Source organism: Opisthorchis viverrini, assembly GCF_000715545.1.
Source record: "Opisthorchis viverrini unplaced genomic scaffold opera_v5_451, whole genome shotgun sequence".
NCBI lineage: Eukaryota > Metazoa > Platyhelminthes > Trematoda > Opisthorchiida > Opisthorchiidae > Opisthorchis > Opisthorchis viverrini.
The window spans coordinates 209,592-231,399 of record NW_008752113.1 but is presented as its reverse complement, the minus strand read 5'-3'; the positions used below and the strand labels follow the sequence as shown (position 1 = coordinate 231,399).

General features: G+C 40.5%; 1 protein-coding gene across 1 annotated transcript in view; it reads right to left on the bottom strand.

Moving 5' to 3' along the window:
* The window catches only part of T265_15368 (hypothetical protein), a gene marked incomplete at both ends in the record, with an annotated part of 47,291 nt that extends 29,101 nt beyond the window's left edge, over positions 1-18,190 (bottom strand). Inside the window, one exon of the mRNA XM_009177752.1 lies at positions 16,972-18,190. Coding sequence (XP_009176016.1) covers positions 16,972-18,180 — 1,209 coding nt within the window. The remainder of the gene's footprint in view (positions 1-16,971) is intronic.
* Positions 18,191-21,808: the final 3,618 nt, after the last annotated feature.

Genomic DNA, 21,808 nt, shown 5'->3' with positions numbered 1-21,808 from the left:
CATTCATCCTAGAAACCACCTAAAATTCTACGATAGTTCAAGGGTTTAGAACTTTTCATACGTATTAAAAGTAATCATTAAAGACTCCTAAAACATGACCTTAGTTGTAGTGCTTCCAGATAACTTTGAACTGAGGGGAGAAGCAAGTAATTTCGTCCGAGGTCGTTGAAAATCCTCGGATAGTTAAACTTTTCCAATACATTCGTTCGAATCTTATCGAGTGGTGCACGTTTTCAGCTAGGACTGATTTAAGCTATTATTCCACATACGGTGTTAAAACCGCATGTTGATTTGTAATAAAATCTTCACCAAACTTCCAAGAAAGGTAAGAAACTCTACCAGAACTTTCGGCGTGAATAGGGAATAACGATTACCTTCAAAAAAAAGTTCATCAGTCCACAACCTATTCCAAGATGCAGTTATTTTGTTCTAAGATACCGTGACCAAAATCATAAAGAGATTTCGTAAGGGGGAATTTCGTGAAACGATCGAGAGTAGAAAAGTTCCTATATACTTGATGGGAAAACTAATAACAGTAAGAATGCCCTCGTCAGGATCCACACCGCCTGAGAATTCAGCTAATCCTTCTTTGATTCGCACACTTCTGTGTGCGTCGGGATATGCTGCATCCAAATTTTCCAATATTCCCTTAGCCAATTAGCTAATTAACCAGACGTCTTCCATTTCAACCATAGCATTCTCTCGCTAAATTTCAAATTTCGTTTGTCCCCGTTTGTGTCAAGCCCACACCTGTTAGTGCAGTAAGTTTAACGACTACAGCACGTACCGACGAAATCGAGTCTTACACCATGGTAAACTTCAGTCTCTATCGCGCCATCCTGTGTAACTGGATGTGGGTTAATTAGGCCAGTCGAAGTGGGCGCGTTCTCCCAATGTTATGAAGGAAGGTGAGCGTAGCACTAGACGTCAGAAAACCGACGGAAGACCTTGGCTAGACCAGAATCAGTTGGAAGTGCGTGACATAAGCTCTTCTCTAGTGTCCACACATGGGAACGTACAAATGGATTAGCAATAACAGTGAGCCACCAATAGAGGTACCGATTCAAGTATTAGGGTTGAGCAGCGTGGATTTAATGCAGAATTGTTTAATAGATGAACCATGGTCGCGGTCCGATGTCCAAATAATTTCACTAGCTTAGCTAGACTTCTTCTCTTTTGGTTTTCAAACAGGGTACACTCTTTGTAGGTAGCACTATATAGTCTTCTGGATGCAGTTTTATTATGCTTGTGAGCAGATAAGTAGTAAATGCCTCTTATTTCTTTTGCACCTGGTTGGCAACATTTTCAGTGTTTACTGCGATGGAGTGTTGGGTAGGCGAAAGTGTGCTGATTACTTCATTTGCAGTGTCTCGTTATAAAATTAGGTAATCTTGAACAGACACTGATACACCGGTAAATCTATATGCCCGTTGGTTGTCGGCGCATTTCATCACTGTCAAACAAGTCAAACTCAAATGAGAATTCCAAAGAATGTATTTAAAAAACCTGTCCATAAGTTGCAGACTGTTTCGGGATTTGTAGAATTTAGATTCACATAACTTTCGTTTGAACGGCCTACTTCCTGTACCAATGTAACTTTTCTGGTCGGTCCACATCAAAGAAGGAAGCATCGGAATAGAGGTACGCTTTTATTTGTGCTCAGCAGCCGTGCATATGTGTAACCGTGCTCGAACTTTAACCCCAAGCACCTGATAAGACGCATGAAAGTTGGAAGAACATAATTTGTTACATCCGTACAGGTGAACCCACTCAGAATTACCGTGGATCAAAGAGCAAACAGTGGCTTTCGTGTGATGTGTTCTTGCCTGACTGCTGGCCCATATAGGTGCGCGCCAGTTCATCCAGCTCTGCGTTACCATGTGTTAGCAACACTTGTATGTTCAGTAAGGACGTGCAATACAGTAAATTTCCTAAAACATCGGAGGATTAAGTGCTGGTCGCTATCGTCCAATATTTCCGCAGTAGCTCTTCTAATAAGACATTAAAATCGTTTGACATATTTCATACGGTGGTCATGAGCGGTCGCCAAATAAAGTAAGGTCCTCCAGGAGTATACAATTTACCGCTTCACAATGGAGAATGTGATGAACGATATTTCTAAAGAGTAGAGCTCACGTGAATTATAGCCGACACTGAGTAGACGAACGACACCGCCCACCACCATCCCGAGTTCAAACAAACAGCTTAAAATAAAGAGCGAATTTTGCCGAATGTGCTTCAATATGTAGCTAGTGTCTTACTTATGAAGTGACTCGAAAACGGTCAACTTTATAAAGGGCAAACGATCTGGTCAAGACAGTTTGCCGTTTGACTTGGTCTGTGGTTCAAACACGGCGGTTAACAAATGGTACAATAGCGTCTTTCGTTTTAAAACATGCTAGTTGACGTATACAGATTGCAAAAAGCATAAAACTACGGCATTCCGTTCCTATTTACTATGTGTCTTGCGTGAGCACCAAAAGGGTCACTTGATCACTTCCTACGGTGGAAAAAGGCGAAAGCTTTTTGAATTTCTGGTGTAAAGCAGTATGCCGGCTTTTTTTAAGGTAAACGATCTGCTAAAAGACAGGATGGTGAAATGCCTCGTCCTCACAGCCAACTAATAAAACGACTTTACCCAAACGTCTAGTATCACTCAATGTTTTCAACACCAAGCAAGTTTGAAATCTGCACCTGAAATCCAGGTGAAGCCAGCGGTAATTTCAAACACCATGTACATCATGTGGATGCTGTTATATGTTGCTTCTTGACACTTTGGTTCACTGTACCATAATCTGTTTAGCCAACTGTCCAGTATGCGAGAATGGCACCCTAAGAATCACAAATAACAGCTGCGACCTGGCTAGTCCACGTCACCACGTCACACATCTGCATGAACTATATGTTAGGACATCCACCCATTTATGAACTGAAACGAGGAATAGTCAACAAATAGCCACGGGTTCCAGATCAGCAATACTGATACACAAATACCACCTGCCAGGCAAGTTTGGGGACACCCTGTGGAAAGAGTCTGGGTAGCACCGCCTATGTTTTCACTCCGTGATGAGTTAGTCTTTTTCGGCCTACCGCTGTCTGAAACCCGTTTACTGTCGGAGTTAGCGGCTGAAACATTTTCTTCATCTCTTTTTCACATGATTTTATGTGAATTAGAATTTCGACGGTAGACAGCCCAGTCTTACACTGTACTTTGGTGTGATGAATTAAGTCTTAAAATGAGAAACCTTTTGATCGAGACCTACATGTAAGTTACATAAAAAAATGACAACCTGTTCTAACCATGTGAGCGAAAGAAAGGACTAGATTCAAGCATTACTTAGATTACAGGTTAGATTTATTGTGGCGGTGTTGGGATTAAACAGTCGGATTTGAGATGACATGGCGAACAGCACGGCGAGACTGGACACCAAACTCTGAATGACGGTCACGTAGACTCAGTGTTCCAATTGATTCGAGATGCGAGCGTTGCTTTAGGTACATTCAGCACCAGCCTGCGTGCCGAAAGTAAAAAAGATACTTGCACACTTACTGTTGTAAAATACGTGGGTGATGGCTTCGTAACACTGAATTTACCCAGGCTATCTTTAAGACAAGACACTCCAAACAAGATGAGGTAGAATGTGGGCAGCATATGATGTCCGCAAGCTCAGCAGTTCATAGGGAAGCTAGTGTGTTGGCTTAACGAAGTCGCGTTCCTGTCAAGGGTAGCAACGGGTCGTACCCTGGATTCCGTTTCTCCGATTTTTGTGTGATTCATTAGAGGCAATGCGGGTGCGTTAAATTTTTGTGAACGGTACGTGGCTGACGCATTTGTCATCCGACCATGCAGGACAGATAGCGGAGCGAATGCTCTATATCGAAGGTGCAAATTACACAGAGAAAGGAAGCACATTCACTTTTCCTGGTGTTCTTTGCCGAGAACACGATTATGTAACTACTGTAAACATGCAAGGTAAATCAGCGCTGCTGAATACTCATGTCGAAGAGACTCTGTTCCAATCGCTAAAAAGCGATCCCTATCTTCGTTCGCTACTCAACTATGTTCTCCTGGTGCATTTTAGTCCAGAAAAGTTTAAAAATGTGAAAATATAAGCCCCCTTCTAGCTGCTTTCTTCGTTATGCTTAACCATCGGACTGAAGGCATGTAGTAGCCAATTGGAGGTACGTCGCAGGCGAATCTGGGTGAGTATTTCCTCCGTTCTATTGTTTCTACATCGACCTAACTTCACAGGGTAGAGTTTGTTCGTCGATGAAGTTTTTTGAACAAAAAATGTGAATTGGATATCCACCGCTAATAACAAGCCGAATCTTGTCTTCCCTGATACTTTGATGACTATAAGTCCATTGTTTTTCCACTGACTTGAGGAATGCACCGGTTGCAGAATGATGATACCATTTCCAGTATCGAGCTTTTGTTAACTTCCCCCTGCTCTGAGAACTTCCCTCAGGCTTTTATAGCAAACGGCTATTGTCTGTGAACCTAATAAAGCTTGACTAGGATAGATCCCGCTCTATTCCTTCTTATTTTCACTTTGATCTTATTGCTAGTTAGTATCAGTCGACGAACTGTTGGCCGAACCTTCTGCAGCGAGTTCAAATCTTGATAAGCGTCCCTACTCTTTCAAGTAGTTGTCGACCCCGTACGTTGTATGGTTTGACGACAAAATAACTTTCTAGGTGACCGTGAATGATTTAGGTCCAGACGAAACTGTATACCCTCGTCCGTCTTGAACAGAACAAAAGGCGCTGCTCTTGGCAACACGTCGAACAATGCAAGCCACGCTTTTTTATTTAATCTGCTAATAGCATTGCACAAGTTTCCTACTCATTCAACTAATAATAGCAAAACAACTGTTCGATAAACTGTGACAGGACCAGCAACATTTTTCCAGACGCGGATGCAGACTGCTATTCAACAATGATCGTGTAGCAAGTAGCTAATAAATGGACATCTTTGTACAAATAGTCAAGGTGGATTTCCGGACCAACTTCTCACTCATTCTTAGGTAATCTTTCTACCTTTGGCAACGTATCAGTAAACCAGTGAGCCAGTGCTGGTTTCTGTTGCGAACTCACAAGATTTACTTAACTTGAGAGGACAGTACAATTTGTAGTCCTTTTGGAGGACAGAAACAACTTGTATAAGTCTTTCTAGTGGAGGAATATGTGTGTAGGAAATCAGAACAGGCAGCCGAAATTCCTTACGACTGAGGAAAGACGGAAGTATTTTAACTCCTCCAAATTGCTCGCGTCCCAGATTGTCTGTTCATCTACGCTGACATTCTAGAAAGTCCGTAAAATCCGATAAATTCTAGCCTCGTTTAAGCAACATTAAGCCTCACAGGATGTCAAAAACGACTCGAAATCTAATCGGAGCTTGAAGATAATCGCTCAGATTCCTGATTCTTTCCTGTTGAAAGCCGATCTCGATCTCCAACTGGACCGTTTTAGTTCTGGCTAGATAGTTTTCATACAGGATACACATTTAATTTTTCCGCTCGGCTAATTTGTGATAGTTGCTCCTCACTGCAAAGCCTACTAGAAATCGTTCACCTAACCTACGATAAGGCAAGTATAACGAATGATATTTTCCTCTACGCCACGACGCAAAAATCCTTCATACTGAACCGCGTAGTTTCTAATCCATCACGTTAAAATGAAAAAAAAATAAAACTTCATCTTTGTTTCAAAGTACAACGGAATGCTTACTCTGTTATGGTTTACCATACTTACGAAATGATCGAAATCAAACTTCCGAACTACACTTCTGAACTGCAATGGCCCGTGCTACGGCATCGAAACATTAGTGTTGAACACCGAGGTGGTCTTGTCGATAATGATGACGAGGATGATGAGTTTTCTGTATTCTTCCGGGAAATGCGGAATTCGGATTGATTTAATGAACTTGGCTTCGAGGTGTAAATACCAGTGGTGTAATTTGGCTGCTGTCTAACTCTGGATCAACATTTTCAGTAATGTCGCGCCACAAACTAGCTACGCAAGAAAAAGTCAAACCCACTTGGCCGATTCATTTTATGTAAGTAAATTCCGATACAGACTGGTTCGTAGTCGCATTGTGATTACTATATGTGACCTGAATTTATCGCAAATGCTCCTGAGACACTGAGATTGTCAGCACCCGTTCGGATGTTATCGCAGGTTCTTCGTCACTACGGTGGGTGCACTGAGGCCGCTGACCGAATGTGGGAGTCGCGGCGCATGGATTTCATTCGTATACACTAGAAACAGGTGTGGCTTTTTTGGATCAGGTCATTATGTCCATGCTGTTGCCATTTCATCATAAGCCGAACTTCTCAGCATCCCTCAAGGTTGGTGGGGACTCTATGGAATAGACTTAGTTTGTCTTACGTGTACTTTTGTCCCTACGCAAGTTTTTCAGGCCTTTGTCAGTAGTTCTGGCGTTGCTGGTTAGAAGCTTACTTATATTTCAAACTTACTCTCGTTGTAAACTGCTGCCCCTGAAAGCTACTAAATGGACGTTGCAATGTGAGAGCATAAAGTAACAGCGATGGAAGGAGGCTGGATCAATAGGAACAGTCAGAAAGTTTATTTCTAAAAAGAATCATCTGTACAGTGAACAACGCAGAAGACATGCGAGACGAATCAATTTTAAGGTCATCCTTTTTGATAATGTGTTCAAATGCAGGACAGACAACATTTTCACAGATCATAGTCACATTGCTACCCAAAAGCACTCAGCGCTGCAAACTAGAAATGTAAAAAGGCACTGGGAAGTGTATAGACTTAATATACTATTCATGAGCTTGATGAGAACTCTTCGACAGCCCACGACCGGTTTTACGCTTCTTGGAACTAGCTCATTAAGTAGTCGCATTCCCCGAGTTCTTGTCAACCGTATGTTCTAACTGAACCAAAATTGCACAAACTTAGCGAAGTACACTCATTTGCATACCATTTTGGTTCGGACAGGAGACTAACCTATAACCCACGTGAATCTCTCAAGTGTAATTTTCACAAACGAATGATTGAGCTGAGTTCCAGCTAAGTCTCCCGTAAGAAACAGATTGGCGTGTAAGTGAGTGTATTCACTAATACTGGTGAGTATTTCAATATTACTTGATTTACTGCCCCTGATTTCCATCACCCAACTGATCCAGACGAATTTTCTTCTTAAGTCCTCCTGTAATAAATGAATAAGTCCCACCACTGATGTGCAGATATGAGGATGCTGACATGTGATAACCGATTTTCGTAAAGATATCGAGTAAACGGAAGTGGTTTTGACTAATGGATTGGCTGCTAATTTATTGATCACTTTTGGATAGGTGACTTATTGCATGATGATGGTTTTTCATGCATTTGCACTTAAGATCAGTAATTCGTAAAATATTGCTTCAAAGAAAGATGCTGCAAATCTCTTGGATCAGTACTGCAGCTTGAACAAATGCTTGAATAGGTGTAATGTCAAAGTCTCCTTAGGGCTGCATGCGAGATGGTGAATACGCGACGATGGGACACAAAAGAATTGATTCACGGCTGTGATCGATGGCCAGGTCCGTAACTGTGCCTATGTTTGCACCCATTTATCGGGAGAACATAAAACTCCAGGAGAATTGAGATCATACTTCCTGCAAATAAGGACTCATAGTGAAGGAGCACATAAGGAACTAGCTAGCTTCTTGGGTATTTCTGGTTATTAACTGCTATTTGGATAGAACGTTCTTGGGAGGGTGATCCTGTTAACATGGGCATGTGTACGCTTCTTCAGGCGTTTTGGTCAGTGTGTTGATTGGAGAAGCCGCTGATATGGCTTGATTGATGGGTCATTTAATAACGCTTTGGATGACGTTGTCATGAAATGTGTAACCAACTAAATAATGAATCTAGGTTTCAAAACAACATCTGGAGAGATATTAACGAACGTTAATTTCATGAAAGACTATTTGACTGGGCAAACATCCCTTGTAGGATGTTGGAGATAATCTCGTTCTTGGACACGTGTCTCTTATCCTCAGAGTGCAAGTTTCCGTAAGGATTTTGTATTCATCTTGTATTCATCTGAAGCCTCAGAAAGGCCGATCCACATAATTTAGCAGCTACAAAAGCTGTGGATGCATAATGACGGATGTAACCAGTTCGCACATAATCAAGACGACAGCATTATCCGCTCATCTTCCACATTTATGGAACGAAGAGGGAAATTTTGCTGAGCTCAAGGATCCATGTGTAAAAGGAAACTGCAGAAGCGATCTAATTTCATGCTTGTGATACTTGACAGGTCCATCCGAAGACAGCTATCTTCAACTTTTGATTGCCGTCTCTGCAGTATGGCATTAGTTATCTGGCTACAAGGAGCAATTAGAGAAATAGTGCGTAAGATGATACTTGGTGACGAATTCTAACCTTTAAAGCAAGAGACTAAATTTGCTTGGCAAGGGTGATTGGGACTAATCGTCGTCTACTCAAGCCATTGTTGCCAAGAAGCTAACTCGCAGTGAAAAGATCATCCTTACAGTGGCTGACTAAATCCGGAAATGCCTTGAAACATGCTTTTTTTAAAGACATCGCGGCAAAGTTTCTTGTGAATAGGCGAAAAGACAAAGCACCAAAAGTGCAAGAGGCTTGCTTTAACCGTTTCTGCTTTGAATGCAGTTCCGCATTCGGTGTGTTGAGGTTAGGATTCATTTGTGGCTAACTGTCACTAAACGTTCATGCTCTGCATGCAGATGACAACCTCTCAGGCAAAATGTTTCATGTTCAAACAATCATGGTTGAAGATGGTATTGGAACCACGAGACAACAGATCACCGAACATTCGAAAGTTTCTATCTCGTTGCATCAGAAATACCGACAATCAAGCAAGATGTTTGTTCTACACGCTCTGTAGTTTTTTAACCACGTAAGTTGTCTACCGAGCTCGATCTCAGTTTGTTGAGTTGCACGAATCCGCATACTTCAGGATATTTTTGGCACACTCCCAAAATAGTTGCGTAGTTCAGCAGACTTGACATTAACTTTTTCAGCCGAACCATGTAAATGTGAGGAACCGGAACCAGAATCACTCTTCCTCAAGGAATTTCAGGATTAGCTGTTTGAAGCCAGTTGCATTATTATAATTTGGCTTGATTTTTTAACCACGTAAGTTGTCTACCGAGCTCAGATCTCAGTTGTTGAGTTGCACGAATCCGCATACTTCAGGATATTTTTGGCACACTCCCAAAATAGTTGCGTAGTTCAGCAGACTTGACATTAACTTTTTCAGCCGAACCATGTAAATGTGAGGAACCGGAACCAGAATCACTCTTCCTCAAGGAATTTCAGGATTAGCTGTTTGAAGCCAGTTGCATTATTATAATTTGGCTTGAAGTCGCATGAAATATTAGGCCTTACTCAGTGTACGGTTTATAATTTATTGTGGCGTATCATTTTTTCTTGCATAAAATAGGCTTTATGTATGGACGTATCCAAAAACGTGACTCGTAATGCAATGTCTCTGCTGGGCATCAGTTTAAAATGTCAGATAACCAGATGCAACACATATTGGAGCACGCACATTCCGCATGCCTCATTCTCTTTCTGTAGCCTAGCGAAGGAACGCATTCGATTGTGATGAATTAGCTCTGACACCGAAACAGAAATATCCGTGTGTTTTTTGGATACCACCAATTATCGTTGGCTTAAAAATCGCAACAAAATTGCGAGCTAGACACTCAATTTTGCGTCCCAATAAATCTAAAGAGAAGTCTGTTACTTACATGGTGTTTCTCAGTTTCTTAAGACTCCGGTACTCACGAGGAATAGGTGAAACTCTTAAGAGTAAAACCGCAAGTGTGTGCGAGCAAAATAGACCAACTGGTGATCCAGTGACCATTCAAAAGGTGTAAACTATTAGCCTGCCCTTCCTTCCTGCGTTTGTTTCATCTAAAACGGAAGTCAAACAACTATTATGCAATCCGCTTTCGGGAGCTGAGTAAGAACCGTTTCAAAATGACTCGTTAACCGGGCATTAAAAGAGGGGTCCAAAGATTTTATATTGAATTTTGTGGGTGCTGAACGGACTACAGTATACTGTCATCTGCAAGCAAATTTGGTTTCGTTGAAGACTCACCTGGAATTCAGCTGAATCTCTCATTTTTGATGTTTTCAGGCAATGTGCTCTCAAGTAGAACATAAGGTTGACAGAAACTTGGGGACTGCACCTACCTGATGAGCCCGAAGGAGGGGGAAACCGGTCGTGGACTGTCGAAGAATTTTCAAAAACCGCATTAGTAGTGCATTGCGAATATACTGTATACTCCCTTTGTCCATAAATTTCCACGGACGAACGACTGTTTCTGTGTTCGTGAATTTTTATGGTCTTAAAAGTGAGACAGCGGAACAGCTAACCATAATGGCCAGTAAAACCCTATTGTCTTCCATTATAACTGAATTAAACTAAAGTAAAGTAATTTAAACCAAAATGTAAGCATTCAGACGATGCTTTCTGTGGTACAGCACACACACACACGGACGTGAACAGTTCAATGAAATTAGATAACACGAATTTCATACCCAAATTATGTCAAAAGTCACAAAATATGTGCGTCGTTACCTAACCTCATTGTTAAATATCCACCGCTTCAGGCAAGTTAACACCTCAGAATTGACCCCTTTAAATTCCTTGAAAACCGCCTGATTTAAAAAGTCTGGATTAGCCTACAGGGGTAAACTGAAATTCTATACTGTATGGAAAATTGATGGCCCAGAAGCTTTTGATGTTTCTCCGTACTCCTACCGCCACATAGATTGAGTTGCCTTGCTACCGCAAGAATGTCGGAGAGTTTGTTAGTAGGCTTCTTAACAGACTCATAGTAATGTTTAAAATCGAAGGAACATATGTAGTGAAGCTTGAAATGTTTGGGTACATTGATGTAGGAACTGAAAAATGAAAAATGAAACATTTTCAGCTAAGAATGACGACAAAGGCAATCGATCAACAGTCACATTCAACACAAATCTTCCTTTGTTTCACCACCCTGCCACTGCAAAAAACCTCGCAGAGGTTCACTACCTTTGGTATTCACAGCACAAAAAGACACTTGTTGCGGTAAGCATTTCCATTTCAATTCTGTACACGTTCTGCAAAGCAAAAGGATTTCTAGTATCCCGTTGTAGTTTTGTACGCCATTCTATGGTTGACGGGACAATCATCAAATGGGCATAATCAAATAAGAGAGCACAGAACATTAGCGTGCCTGCTGCTGGGGACGCAACACTTTATTCTGAATACTATCAGGTGATTGGTTGGATTCCTCTAGGCGGAACAGCTCACAAATTGAGTTGATAATAATGTTTATTACACCAGCATCCCAGAGTAATGCCATATCAAGGTTGAAGTATATTGTCTACAGTTCGGAATAAGCTGTCCAAGTTAATGTCTTCATCCTTTGCTTCATTTCTTGCATACCTTTCAGTTGGATTCTCATATAACGGCTTAGTTTATTTGTGAAGTGCGGCTCATGATGCATGGAACTCAGGATGTGCGTGCCTTCCAGTTTTGATGTGAGATTCCTTCATCATCATTGCGGTGTTTCAAATCTAGTTTGGTGTGCTCCTGATTTTTGTTCACTGTTTGTTTTACCTCTTGAGTGTTGATGGTGTAACCTAGATTCGATAGTGCATCCACTGTGGACGTAAACACAAATGTTGTGCCAGAATTGAGGCTTGCAGGTAACAAACAAACCGCAGGTTCAAAAACTACGATTGCTAAACAGGAAGAAGGCGGAAATATTTACATGCCGTAAGATGTCTACACTTGATGTTCCGCTTGGAACCTGTCAGAATTACATAAGGATGTATTCACATCACTCGACATTCGTTCCAATATGCCATCCCGCAGTAGAAAAATATTTAGAAACAACGGAGGGGTAGAATTGTTTGCCCTTTTGAATGTTGGGTAACTTAGCAAAACATTGGACTATCTCCATCCATAAGATCAGAATTTCAAAGGATATACTTGAACAGTCTTCAGTTTATCATACAAATTTCATCCTCACAAACCATTCGGTTACATCAACCAAAGCGGCTCACAGTAGAGAAAACATGCTACAATCACGTAAAACATAAGATTCACAGAAACTCAGGGACTGCGCCTACCTGATGAGCCCCAAGAAGGGTAAAACCGGGCGTGGGCTGTTTCAGAGTTTTCAGAGTTTTCTTTATGAAAATGCTACAATCAACCTGTTTAGCATAAACTGCATAGTTTGCACCAGGCTTCACTTGCTTCTTCAACGATGCGCAGCAATTTTATCGGTCGGTCTTGTTAACGCATTTTTTGAACTCTTCAAAGAACTACACGTTTTAATATGGTTTGGGACAATCCATGAACTAATTTGATGATGGTGGACAACATTGGTTCAGGAAGAAGTCTTCTAACCGGTGAAGAAATTTTAGCGTTCTTCATACATATAGGTATTTTTGCTTTAAGCTGTTAAAGCAGTTTTTGTATTGAGATGCCTGAAAGAAATTTCATGCCACGGAGATGTTAAGTAAATTCCTGTATGCTTTTCACTATTGAATCACGGATGAGATTTTTGTCAGCCGTTCGCTCATCAGTGCCGCAAGTCCGATCAAAAGTTTGGAAATCATGCCATCGTATTCGTCGTTGCTGAGAATTAGTACTCCAAAATCTCCATCAAGTTTACCTTCGACTAAGACACTGATTTGTGTGCAAGTTGTCATCAACAATCATTTGTTTTTTAACTTCCTACTGACCGGGACACATCTGAACTTCAGATTAATCTCTCTTTCATAAATGCTTTACCCAGATATGCTGTAAAATGCCACACCATGTTTCTGTGTCAACGATCTTCAAATTACATATGTGAACTTGTTAAGTAATCATACTACCGAGGACTAGAATAACATGGTCGGGCAAACCGTTGGTGATCCGTTCAAACTTTCACCCTATTTATGAGAAGCCGTGAAAAACCACCTTGAATATTGTGCTAAAAAATACGTCAAGTGTCCTTTTTATAGTAAATTCAGTTGAGAAATATTGTGAAAAGAGTACCAAAACGAGGTTTAGGTGGATCTCCTGTCAAAATCCACTTGATTTACAATTCATCCCTCTGTCCTGCTTATACATTAGACTAACAACGTGCGTTGCGTAGCCACTGGACTTTGATTACCGATTAAACCGAGATGAAGTTTGAGTACGAAGGTGCCTTCAAAAAGTCTAGATTATATGCCTCTTATATTCACATATAATGGAGCCTACATTTCGCCGTACATGGTCCACATTCTTTGTTTGAAGTTTGATCAGCTAATTTCAAATAACTTTTTATTTCTCAGTCTCGAGTTTAACCAAACTTCATGTTTTTGTACTGGTCAACTGTTCAGTCGGCCGACTAACTGGCATCATCTTTTTTCTCCAGTGTTTGTGACGTTGAACAAGGTTCACGCTTAACACGAAACACCACTGTTTTTTGACAATGCCTGCAATTCCAATTTTTTTACGGAAATCAGATTGTGACTTTGCATGTCGACCGGAAACGGAAAAATACCGTTAAATGGTATGATCTGATTTGGAACGATCGGTTCGAGAGTTATTCTGAGCTGTTTGTGTGCAACATTGCCTGTTGTTTGAAGGTAAATGTTTCTCATAGTTGAAAAATAGAAACAGAGATTTAGTGTAATTGTCAGTTCAAATATACCGATCAGTGACGTCTCACGAGCTATCGCCACGTCTCCTTTTCTTTCCCAGTGGGTAAAAACCGTGGTGAAAAGCGAAGACGTCAAGATGTTTGGACGGCTGGAGCAAAACGCGTCAGACTTGTGTCAGGATACGTAGGCATGTACATATATAATGTAATATCCGCTCCGAAAATGCAGTCGTAATAAATGCATCTAATCAGCACCCCATATGTCGGAAATCCCACCAGTAGGCTCCCATTGGTTGTTTTTATAAAGTGAAATTTTTTTGAAAGGCCGTTCTACTATGAAGATTTTCTAGACATTGGGTAGGTGCGCTCGACTAGATAAACCTCTGAAAAATGCCGCAAAATGGACTACCGAATACAAGCATTTTCTATGTAATCATCTGCTTTACAGAATGGACGATTTTTTTATCTATAGCCATAACCGTTTTCAAGATCAACACCACCAGTATCTTCCAAAACAACGCTGTCCATCATCTGCGTTTCTGTGTTTTACAGATAGCTCCTGAAACAGTATGGCTATTACAGCCCGCAGATTTTGAATACCACTCTCATCGGAGCAAATCAACGTCACAGGAAAACATGTCTACGCTTTGTATGAAAAAGCTTGAAAAGCTCATAGTAAAATTTTATCAGATCAGATCACAGAAAATTAACTCAGAGTCACAAATCATTCACGCAATCCATTTACCCGTTAGAATAAGTTTCTTAACCAAACAACTGAGGTGGTTTAAAAGATGGGAGCCCATACAAATGAACGAGGCCTACTTTTACAAAACCTGTCTTTTCGTGAAAACGGCAGAACCGTAAGTCCTCTGCACGGATAATTATCGTTACTTAGCAATACCAGGTGTGTGTGCGCGTCATAGTCAACTGTGAGAGGCATAGTTCTTTCAAAAGGAACAAACATAGGCGCATGTTTCTTCGCATGAAAGTACGTGAGGACTAACCCAAAAATTGCATTTACTGTCCACTGACGACACAAGAAATATGGACAAGGTGAGATAGATTAGGTAGATAAATAGGCGGATAGATAGATTATTGACAGATGGATGGGTAGATAGATAGATAGATAGATAGATAGATAGATAGATAGATAGATAGATAGATAGATAGATAGATAGATAGATAGATAGATAGATAGATAGATAGATAGATAGATAGATAGATAGATAGATAGATAGATAGATAGATAGATAGATAGATAGATAGATAGATAGATAGATAGATAGATAGATAGATAGATAGATAGATAGATAGATAGATAGATAGATAGATAGATAGATAGATAGATAGATAGATAGATAGATAGATAGATAGATAGATAGATAGATAGATAGATAGATAGATAGATAGATAGATAGATAGATAGATAGATAGATAGATAGATAGATAGATAGATAGATAGATAGATAGATAGATAGATAGATAGATAGATAGATAGATAGATAGATAGATAGATAGATAGATAGATAGATAGATAGATAGATAGATAGATAGATAGATAGATAGATAGATAGATAGATAGATAGATAGATAGATAGATAGATAGATAGATAGATAGATAGATAGATAGATAGATAGATAGATAGATAGATAGATAGATAGATAGATAGATAGATAGATAGATAGATAGATAGATAGATAGATAGATAGATAGATAGATAGATAGATAGATAGATAGATAGATAGATAGATAGATAGATAGATAGATAGATAGATAGATAGATAGATAGATAGATAGATAGATAGATAGATAGATAGATAGATAGATAGATAGATAGATAGATAGATAGATAGATAGATAGATAGATAGATAGATAGATAGATAGATAGATAGATAGATAGATAGATAGATAGATAGATAGATAGATAGATAGATAGATAGATAGATAGATAGATAGATAGATAGATAGATAGATAGATAGATAGATAGATAGATAGATAGATAAATAAATTGAGAGATTAGATAGATAGATAGATTGATAGATAGATAGATAGATAGATAGATAGGCGTAAGCCTTCTAACGGACAGTTCATCAGTTATGGAACCAGTAAGCTGATAATTTGGAATACGCGATAGAGTGATAAAGGTCTTTACATCCTGTTTAAGTTAAGTTTATCCGTACTGCTGATGAGCCACTCGTCGTCGAACGGTGTAGTGATTACCTAATGACCGGAAGCGGATGGATTAAAATCGCTGTAAGATTCATGTGCCACACACCGCCGATGGTTTTCAACACGGATGCAAGAGCTATGACGCTTTGCACTTGACTGTTTGCCATACATTTGTTTCACAGGTAGGATTAAATGCAACAGAACTATCTCATGTTCAAATATCCGTTCCATTTGATGATCTACATAAGCGGTTAGGCTTGCTCTTGAAGACTGCACCCTCCCGAACTCTTGAACGACACGTATTAATTTGAGTTTAAAACAATTTAACTTGAAGTTGCCCGTTTCTTTGACAGTTGATGTCTTCCACTCAGAGCGTAACAGATTTTTATCACGCATTTTGGGAATTGTCATCCTGATGATTGGTGTATAACTGTGATGGTTGTTGTCCTTTTTTATCAATACTGTTAATAGTGATATTACTATTGGGCACTCTCGTAAAATAGCTAACCTGTCCTCCTCATAGATAGTTTAAGGTCTATAAACACTATGTTGAAATATTGATAACGGATCGTTGGTTTGTTCGCTGAGCTGGACAGTTTGATTGCATTTGCAATTTGATTGCAGCGGACGAACCGACGGCCATCTACGCCTTCTGAGCTGCCAATATTGAAAACGGGCCAGCTTTGTGTTGAATATCTACATTTCTACGATTATGCAGCACAATTCAACTATTTGGGTCTCGAATAGTTGTCAGAGATGTCCCATTCTGTGTCGTAGCTCGTCTTAAATGCAACCATGAATTTTATCGTCATTTGACTTGCAAGTTTGGTGGTGGATATCCGTCATTTCCACCGAAGTCAAGTAGACTACTTTACCGAGGTTCTCTCACTTAGTAAGCACCCTCATATCCATCCTCACTACGTCGTATTTAATAAACCTTGCAAATATTTCTTGTTACAGTCGACTGGAATGCACGCACGAACGGCTGCTAATCATAAAACAAATTTAACCAATCAAAAGCCTGAATTGTCACTCGGTCAACAGAAAGAAAGCACTTGAGGCAACAAAAGCTGAGTGTACTGAGTTCCGAAATACAAATCCGCAATATATGTTGTAAGAACGAAGAGTTATGGAAAAAGTGTTCACTACTTACCTGCTCACACATTGTAAGCAGAGTAGATGCTTGTCTTACGAAGCCTTTCAAAGCTGGACGGCTAGTGTAAAATCCGGTCCAATAGGAAGACGGTCCACTTGCATAAGGGAAGAAGTCGCCCCTGCGGCGTTCGATCTTGCGTGATTTATTAAAGGCCTCATTAACAGCGAGTGTGTAACAATATGGAGTCGAATAGAGTAGGTTTATTCGACTTCCTTGTTCTTGTCTTGCATTGACATATTTGATGAGTTTGTCCGTATTTTTGAAATTAGTATTCGCATTTTCGTAGGTGAAGTCACATCCCATCAATACCATAATGTGATTTGTGGCAAAGGACTGACGGACCCTGTCCACGTATTCCAAAAATTGACTTACGCGCTCATTTACATTGTAACCCGTCATCTCTGGGTCATCCTGAATTGGTGCATCGTAACACTTTTCATCAAAGCAGAATGTTGCTGGATAACAGTAAGAGTCATAAAACATACTGGTAAACAGGCCTGGCGAAGTATCCTTCTGAGGGACGCTGGTATCCCATAAGACTTCCATTGACTTGGATGCCCGTCTAGCAAGCTTTTCTCGATAATCCATGCGCTGAAAAAATACAGCGTCGAGAGCAGAGTCACGAAAGATCTCAGCATGGTCACGCGAGTGACCAAACGGGTCGATTTGCCACGAAACCCGTGGAATTCCACAGTCCCCAAATAACCTTTTTAACGTGTCATGACCTCGTGTCATTTGATCGATGGCATCAGCGTAGTGTACCGTGGCCTCATCCGCCATAGACCACGCTCCCAGTGCAAACTGCAAACGACCCGATTTGACAAGTTTTGTCACTAATTCCTTTGTTTTTGGGGACTGAGCTCGCCACCATCTCGTAAAAAACGCCATCTCAACATAAGTAAATCGTCTTTCTGGATCAGCAGCCAAAGATTGAACAACGGTATCCAAAATATACTGGACTCCTGCCTTCTGAATGTAATTATTTGATCCATAGTAGTACTGGTCAACCGTCTTCAACCAGCCTACATCATCATGTGTGTGAGCAATTAGATGAACGTTCAAAAGGTCCGATTTCCAAGGATTGCAACTCTCACAGTTTTTTTGATCCTCATCGTATGGAGTATTGACCAGATAGTAGGCCGAAATACTGCCACGTTTATTAAAAAGAAGCAAGAATAGTACGGTCAAGCACAGTATACGCTTCATGCTACTTTCATGATCGGTAAATTACGCACTATTTTTGGTCGGTTAAGTCTGGAAACAACAGAGCGATGATTCGCCGAACGTTATAACCAATCAGAGGCTAGCGCTATTCTGGGGCGATCACTCATTCAAAGACAGCCAAGGCAAGAGCTGCATTTTTAAATCCGTCATTTTGTCAGTGTCAACCTAACATTGGTACCGAATCATGAGGCTTACTGGAGTGTAGCGAACTGTTCGATGATTCATTGTTAGTAGCCTTAGATTGTTCCCATCCAAGTTTTGGCGCAAAACTCATGTCGGTTTCATTGGGGTTTTCTTTCTTGAAAATGAGCGAGATGGTTAGATTTTACTCCCATACCTACGCACGTTTATTTCTCATCCGATACGTGAAGTTACACAGGCTTGGAATGTGACAGGAAAGAGATGATAAGAGTTGCGTCATTCTTAACTTGAAGTGAGATACGTACTCACGCAAAATCAAAGCAAACTTGTCGTGATTGTTCCATGTGGTTTCTTAGTGATAAGCCAACAACACATATCCAAAAGGCTACCGCGAACTTTGTACTACTAAAAATTGCAAAGCCGACCTTCAGCTGGGCTGTATTGAAAGAATTCACTAGAAATTTCAGAACACGTGCACGGAAACGAAAGTTGGGTTGGTGATAAGCCAACAACACATATCCAAAAGGTTACCGCGAACTTTGTACTACCAAAAATTGCAAAGCCGACCTTCAACTCGGCTGTATTGAATGAATTTACTAGAAATTTCAGAACACGTGCGCGGAAACGAAAGTTGGGTTTCTCTTCATCTGTGCATCCGTGCGCGTATGAACTTTAAAGATTGCCCGTAATGTTCCGTTTTTTAGTGTATAAGCTCATACCAGCCAGGCTGATAGAAAAATCCAAACGCTTCTGTTATCTTTCCGTTTTCGACCAAGACTTTGCCTCCTATATGATTTAGCTTTGGATCTTCATTTCTATACACTTTTTCCCAGTGACTTGGGCGCTGTACCAGTGTACCTAATTTCGCGGAAGTCGCATCGTGGACTCTTTCAAACTATCTTTTCATTTTCATCCACATCTGAGCAGGGGAAGCACAGTGACACAATATCACTCGACTTTAGTATGAACAGATGTGTCTGTTGTCATTGTGGTTGGTTTTCAAGGTAACGCCGACCTTGACCTGAACAACACATGGGGGATTTTTAAAATACCGAATTGCTTGCCGCATTCATTGAACAAGGCTGCGCCTCGGTGAGTATTCGAACAAGATCTTCCATCAAAAGCGTTGACGAGACAAGCGAAGCAAGCAGACATGTTGTGTTATCATAGAAATCGGTGATAGTAAGAGTGCTCCCACTTCAGACTAGTTTATTTTGTCTCTTAAGGTGTAAAGGCCAGTTAAACATACCAACATCCGTTTTTCCTTTGGGTAGATTAACATCAGCCTACGACTGACTCAGTCACGATCACCATTTCCAGTCTAACTTTCAGCTAATCACACTGCTGATCAGCCCTGTCTCGTAAGACGCACAGCGTTCAACTATCAACTGAAGCTCAAATCTCCTCAGACATTCATGAGATGCACAGGGCCTTAGACGAAACATAACAAAGAATACACATAGTCCGGCAATCAGCAGCCAAATTTCATGTCTACTGTATGTGACGATATAGATCATTCGCATATCTGGTTCACACAAGCTTACCCCAAAGAATCGACTTTCAAAAAGGCGAAATAACCAAACAATGTGGCATGCGATCCATAGCCGCACATCAGTACATTAAGCATTCATTTGCTACGGAAATGTTACCAAACATCCATGAATTTTATAGGCGCAATGCGCTACTCATAAGGTTGCTGTAAAATCTTTGACACCACATGGTCTGTTTGTCATTCTTGGGGCTTGTCAGGTTCCTGCAGTCTCTGAGTTCCCATCAGCATTATGTTTTACTCGAAACCAAGTAGCGCAAAATTAACGAGATACGCTCCTTTGCATACCAATTTGTTTTCAACGAGAGACTCACCTGGAAGCCAACTGAATCTCAGTTTTATGATTTTTTATGCAACTAAATCTGCGCACCAGGCCGCCTCATGATTCAGTTGGCACGATATTTGACATCTTGCGATGCACTGTATAGAAGTGATACGCTACACATAAGGTTTTAGACATGGGCGTTAATCAATCTGGACAAACTGCCGAACTGTGTGCAGGTGGATCAGACAAGCTTTCAAATGAACGTTTGCTCAGAAAACCGGATGTATTTCACTGTGCATGACCCAGATTCATAGTACGAAACGGTGTCAGGTAAATAAATAAAACAAAACATATGGATATTAGGAGCTAATTAATTATGAAAAGACTGCTGAGAATATGACTGATTCATCCGATTACACACTTGTGAGTTTTGCCTTATGCGTTCGTTTAAGAGGTATCGTCTATTCTACTGATTTCAGACTTAGTCGGTCCACTCAGTTTCATCATCATCATCATCATCATCATCATCATCATCATCATCATCATCATCATCATCATCATCATCATCATCATCATCATCATCATCCTCATCATCATCATCATCATCATCATCATCATCATCATCATCATCATCGTCATCATCATCATCTTCATCATCATCATCATCATCATCATCATCATCATCATCATCAATCATTTGTTCTCGAACAGTCTAGGGGCATTTGTAAGCGACCAAGGCTGAGGGTCAGTTTACAATGAATTAACTTCCTCTGGTTAAAAGCGCCAGTCACAAACCGCATAAGAAGTCGGCCGGCTAGTGGCATGTGTGGTTGAGGATTGTACACCTTCATCCATTTCCTTCCACGCCAGCAAACAGTCTACTGGTGTCATGTTATCAGATGTTTCAATTCAGCAGAATTGGCTACCTTCACGCTCTTTGGCCATAAGCACTCTACCAAATTTCGCCTGTCCCCACTCATGCCGCTTCATTAGTGAACTGCATCAGTTAGAAGGTGCATTCGTTATTGTACCGTCTTGTGTGGTGTTCTAGACGAGAATTTGTGCCAGTATATCAAGGTTTGGCAAATGAGTGTTCACGCCCTGAGTGCAGGAAATATCTAGCAACAGACACTGTGATCATAAAATTATCGTTAACACTATGAAGCCGGGAAGAAGCGTAAACTTGCAAGTTTTCAAAATTTGCAATATCAAATAAGTTCCACAGTATCGGACGAACTACACTTTGTGATTAACAAACATGATGTAAGTGGAACTCAGAGTGAAACAGCTAAAAAAATACACCGCTTTAATCTTGTATCCCGGTTTGATTTCTAAGTTTCTACGAAGTTCACACGCGATAGAAATGGTGAAGGACTCATGCTGAAGGAGTGAGTATCTATCAAGTGTTCGTTTCTCAGACCTGTTATTAATTCCCCTTTATTTTACCCACAAGAAACGGCCGCCTCAGATGTAATGCTCGAAGCGTTTTGATCGGTGTTACCTGGTGTTTGTTTCACGAATAATTAGATGCAACTTTACTCTGTAAATTTCGACATAACTTAATGTATTGCCTGCAGTCTCACTTAGCTATGAGTTATGCGTTCAGATTAGCTAGCACTCAGAAGTGCTTTCGGGCAAATTCTCTAGGAGGCCTG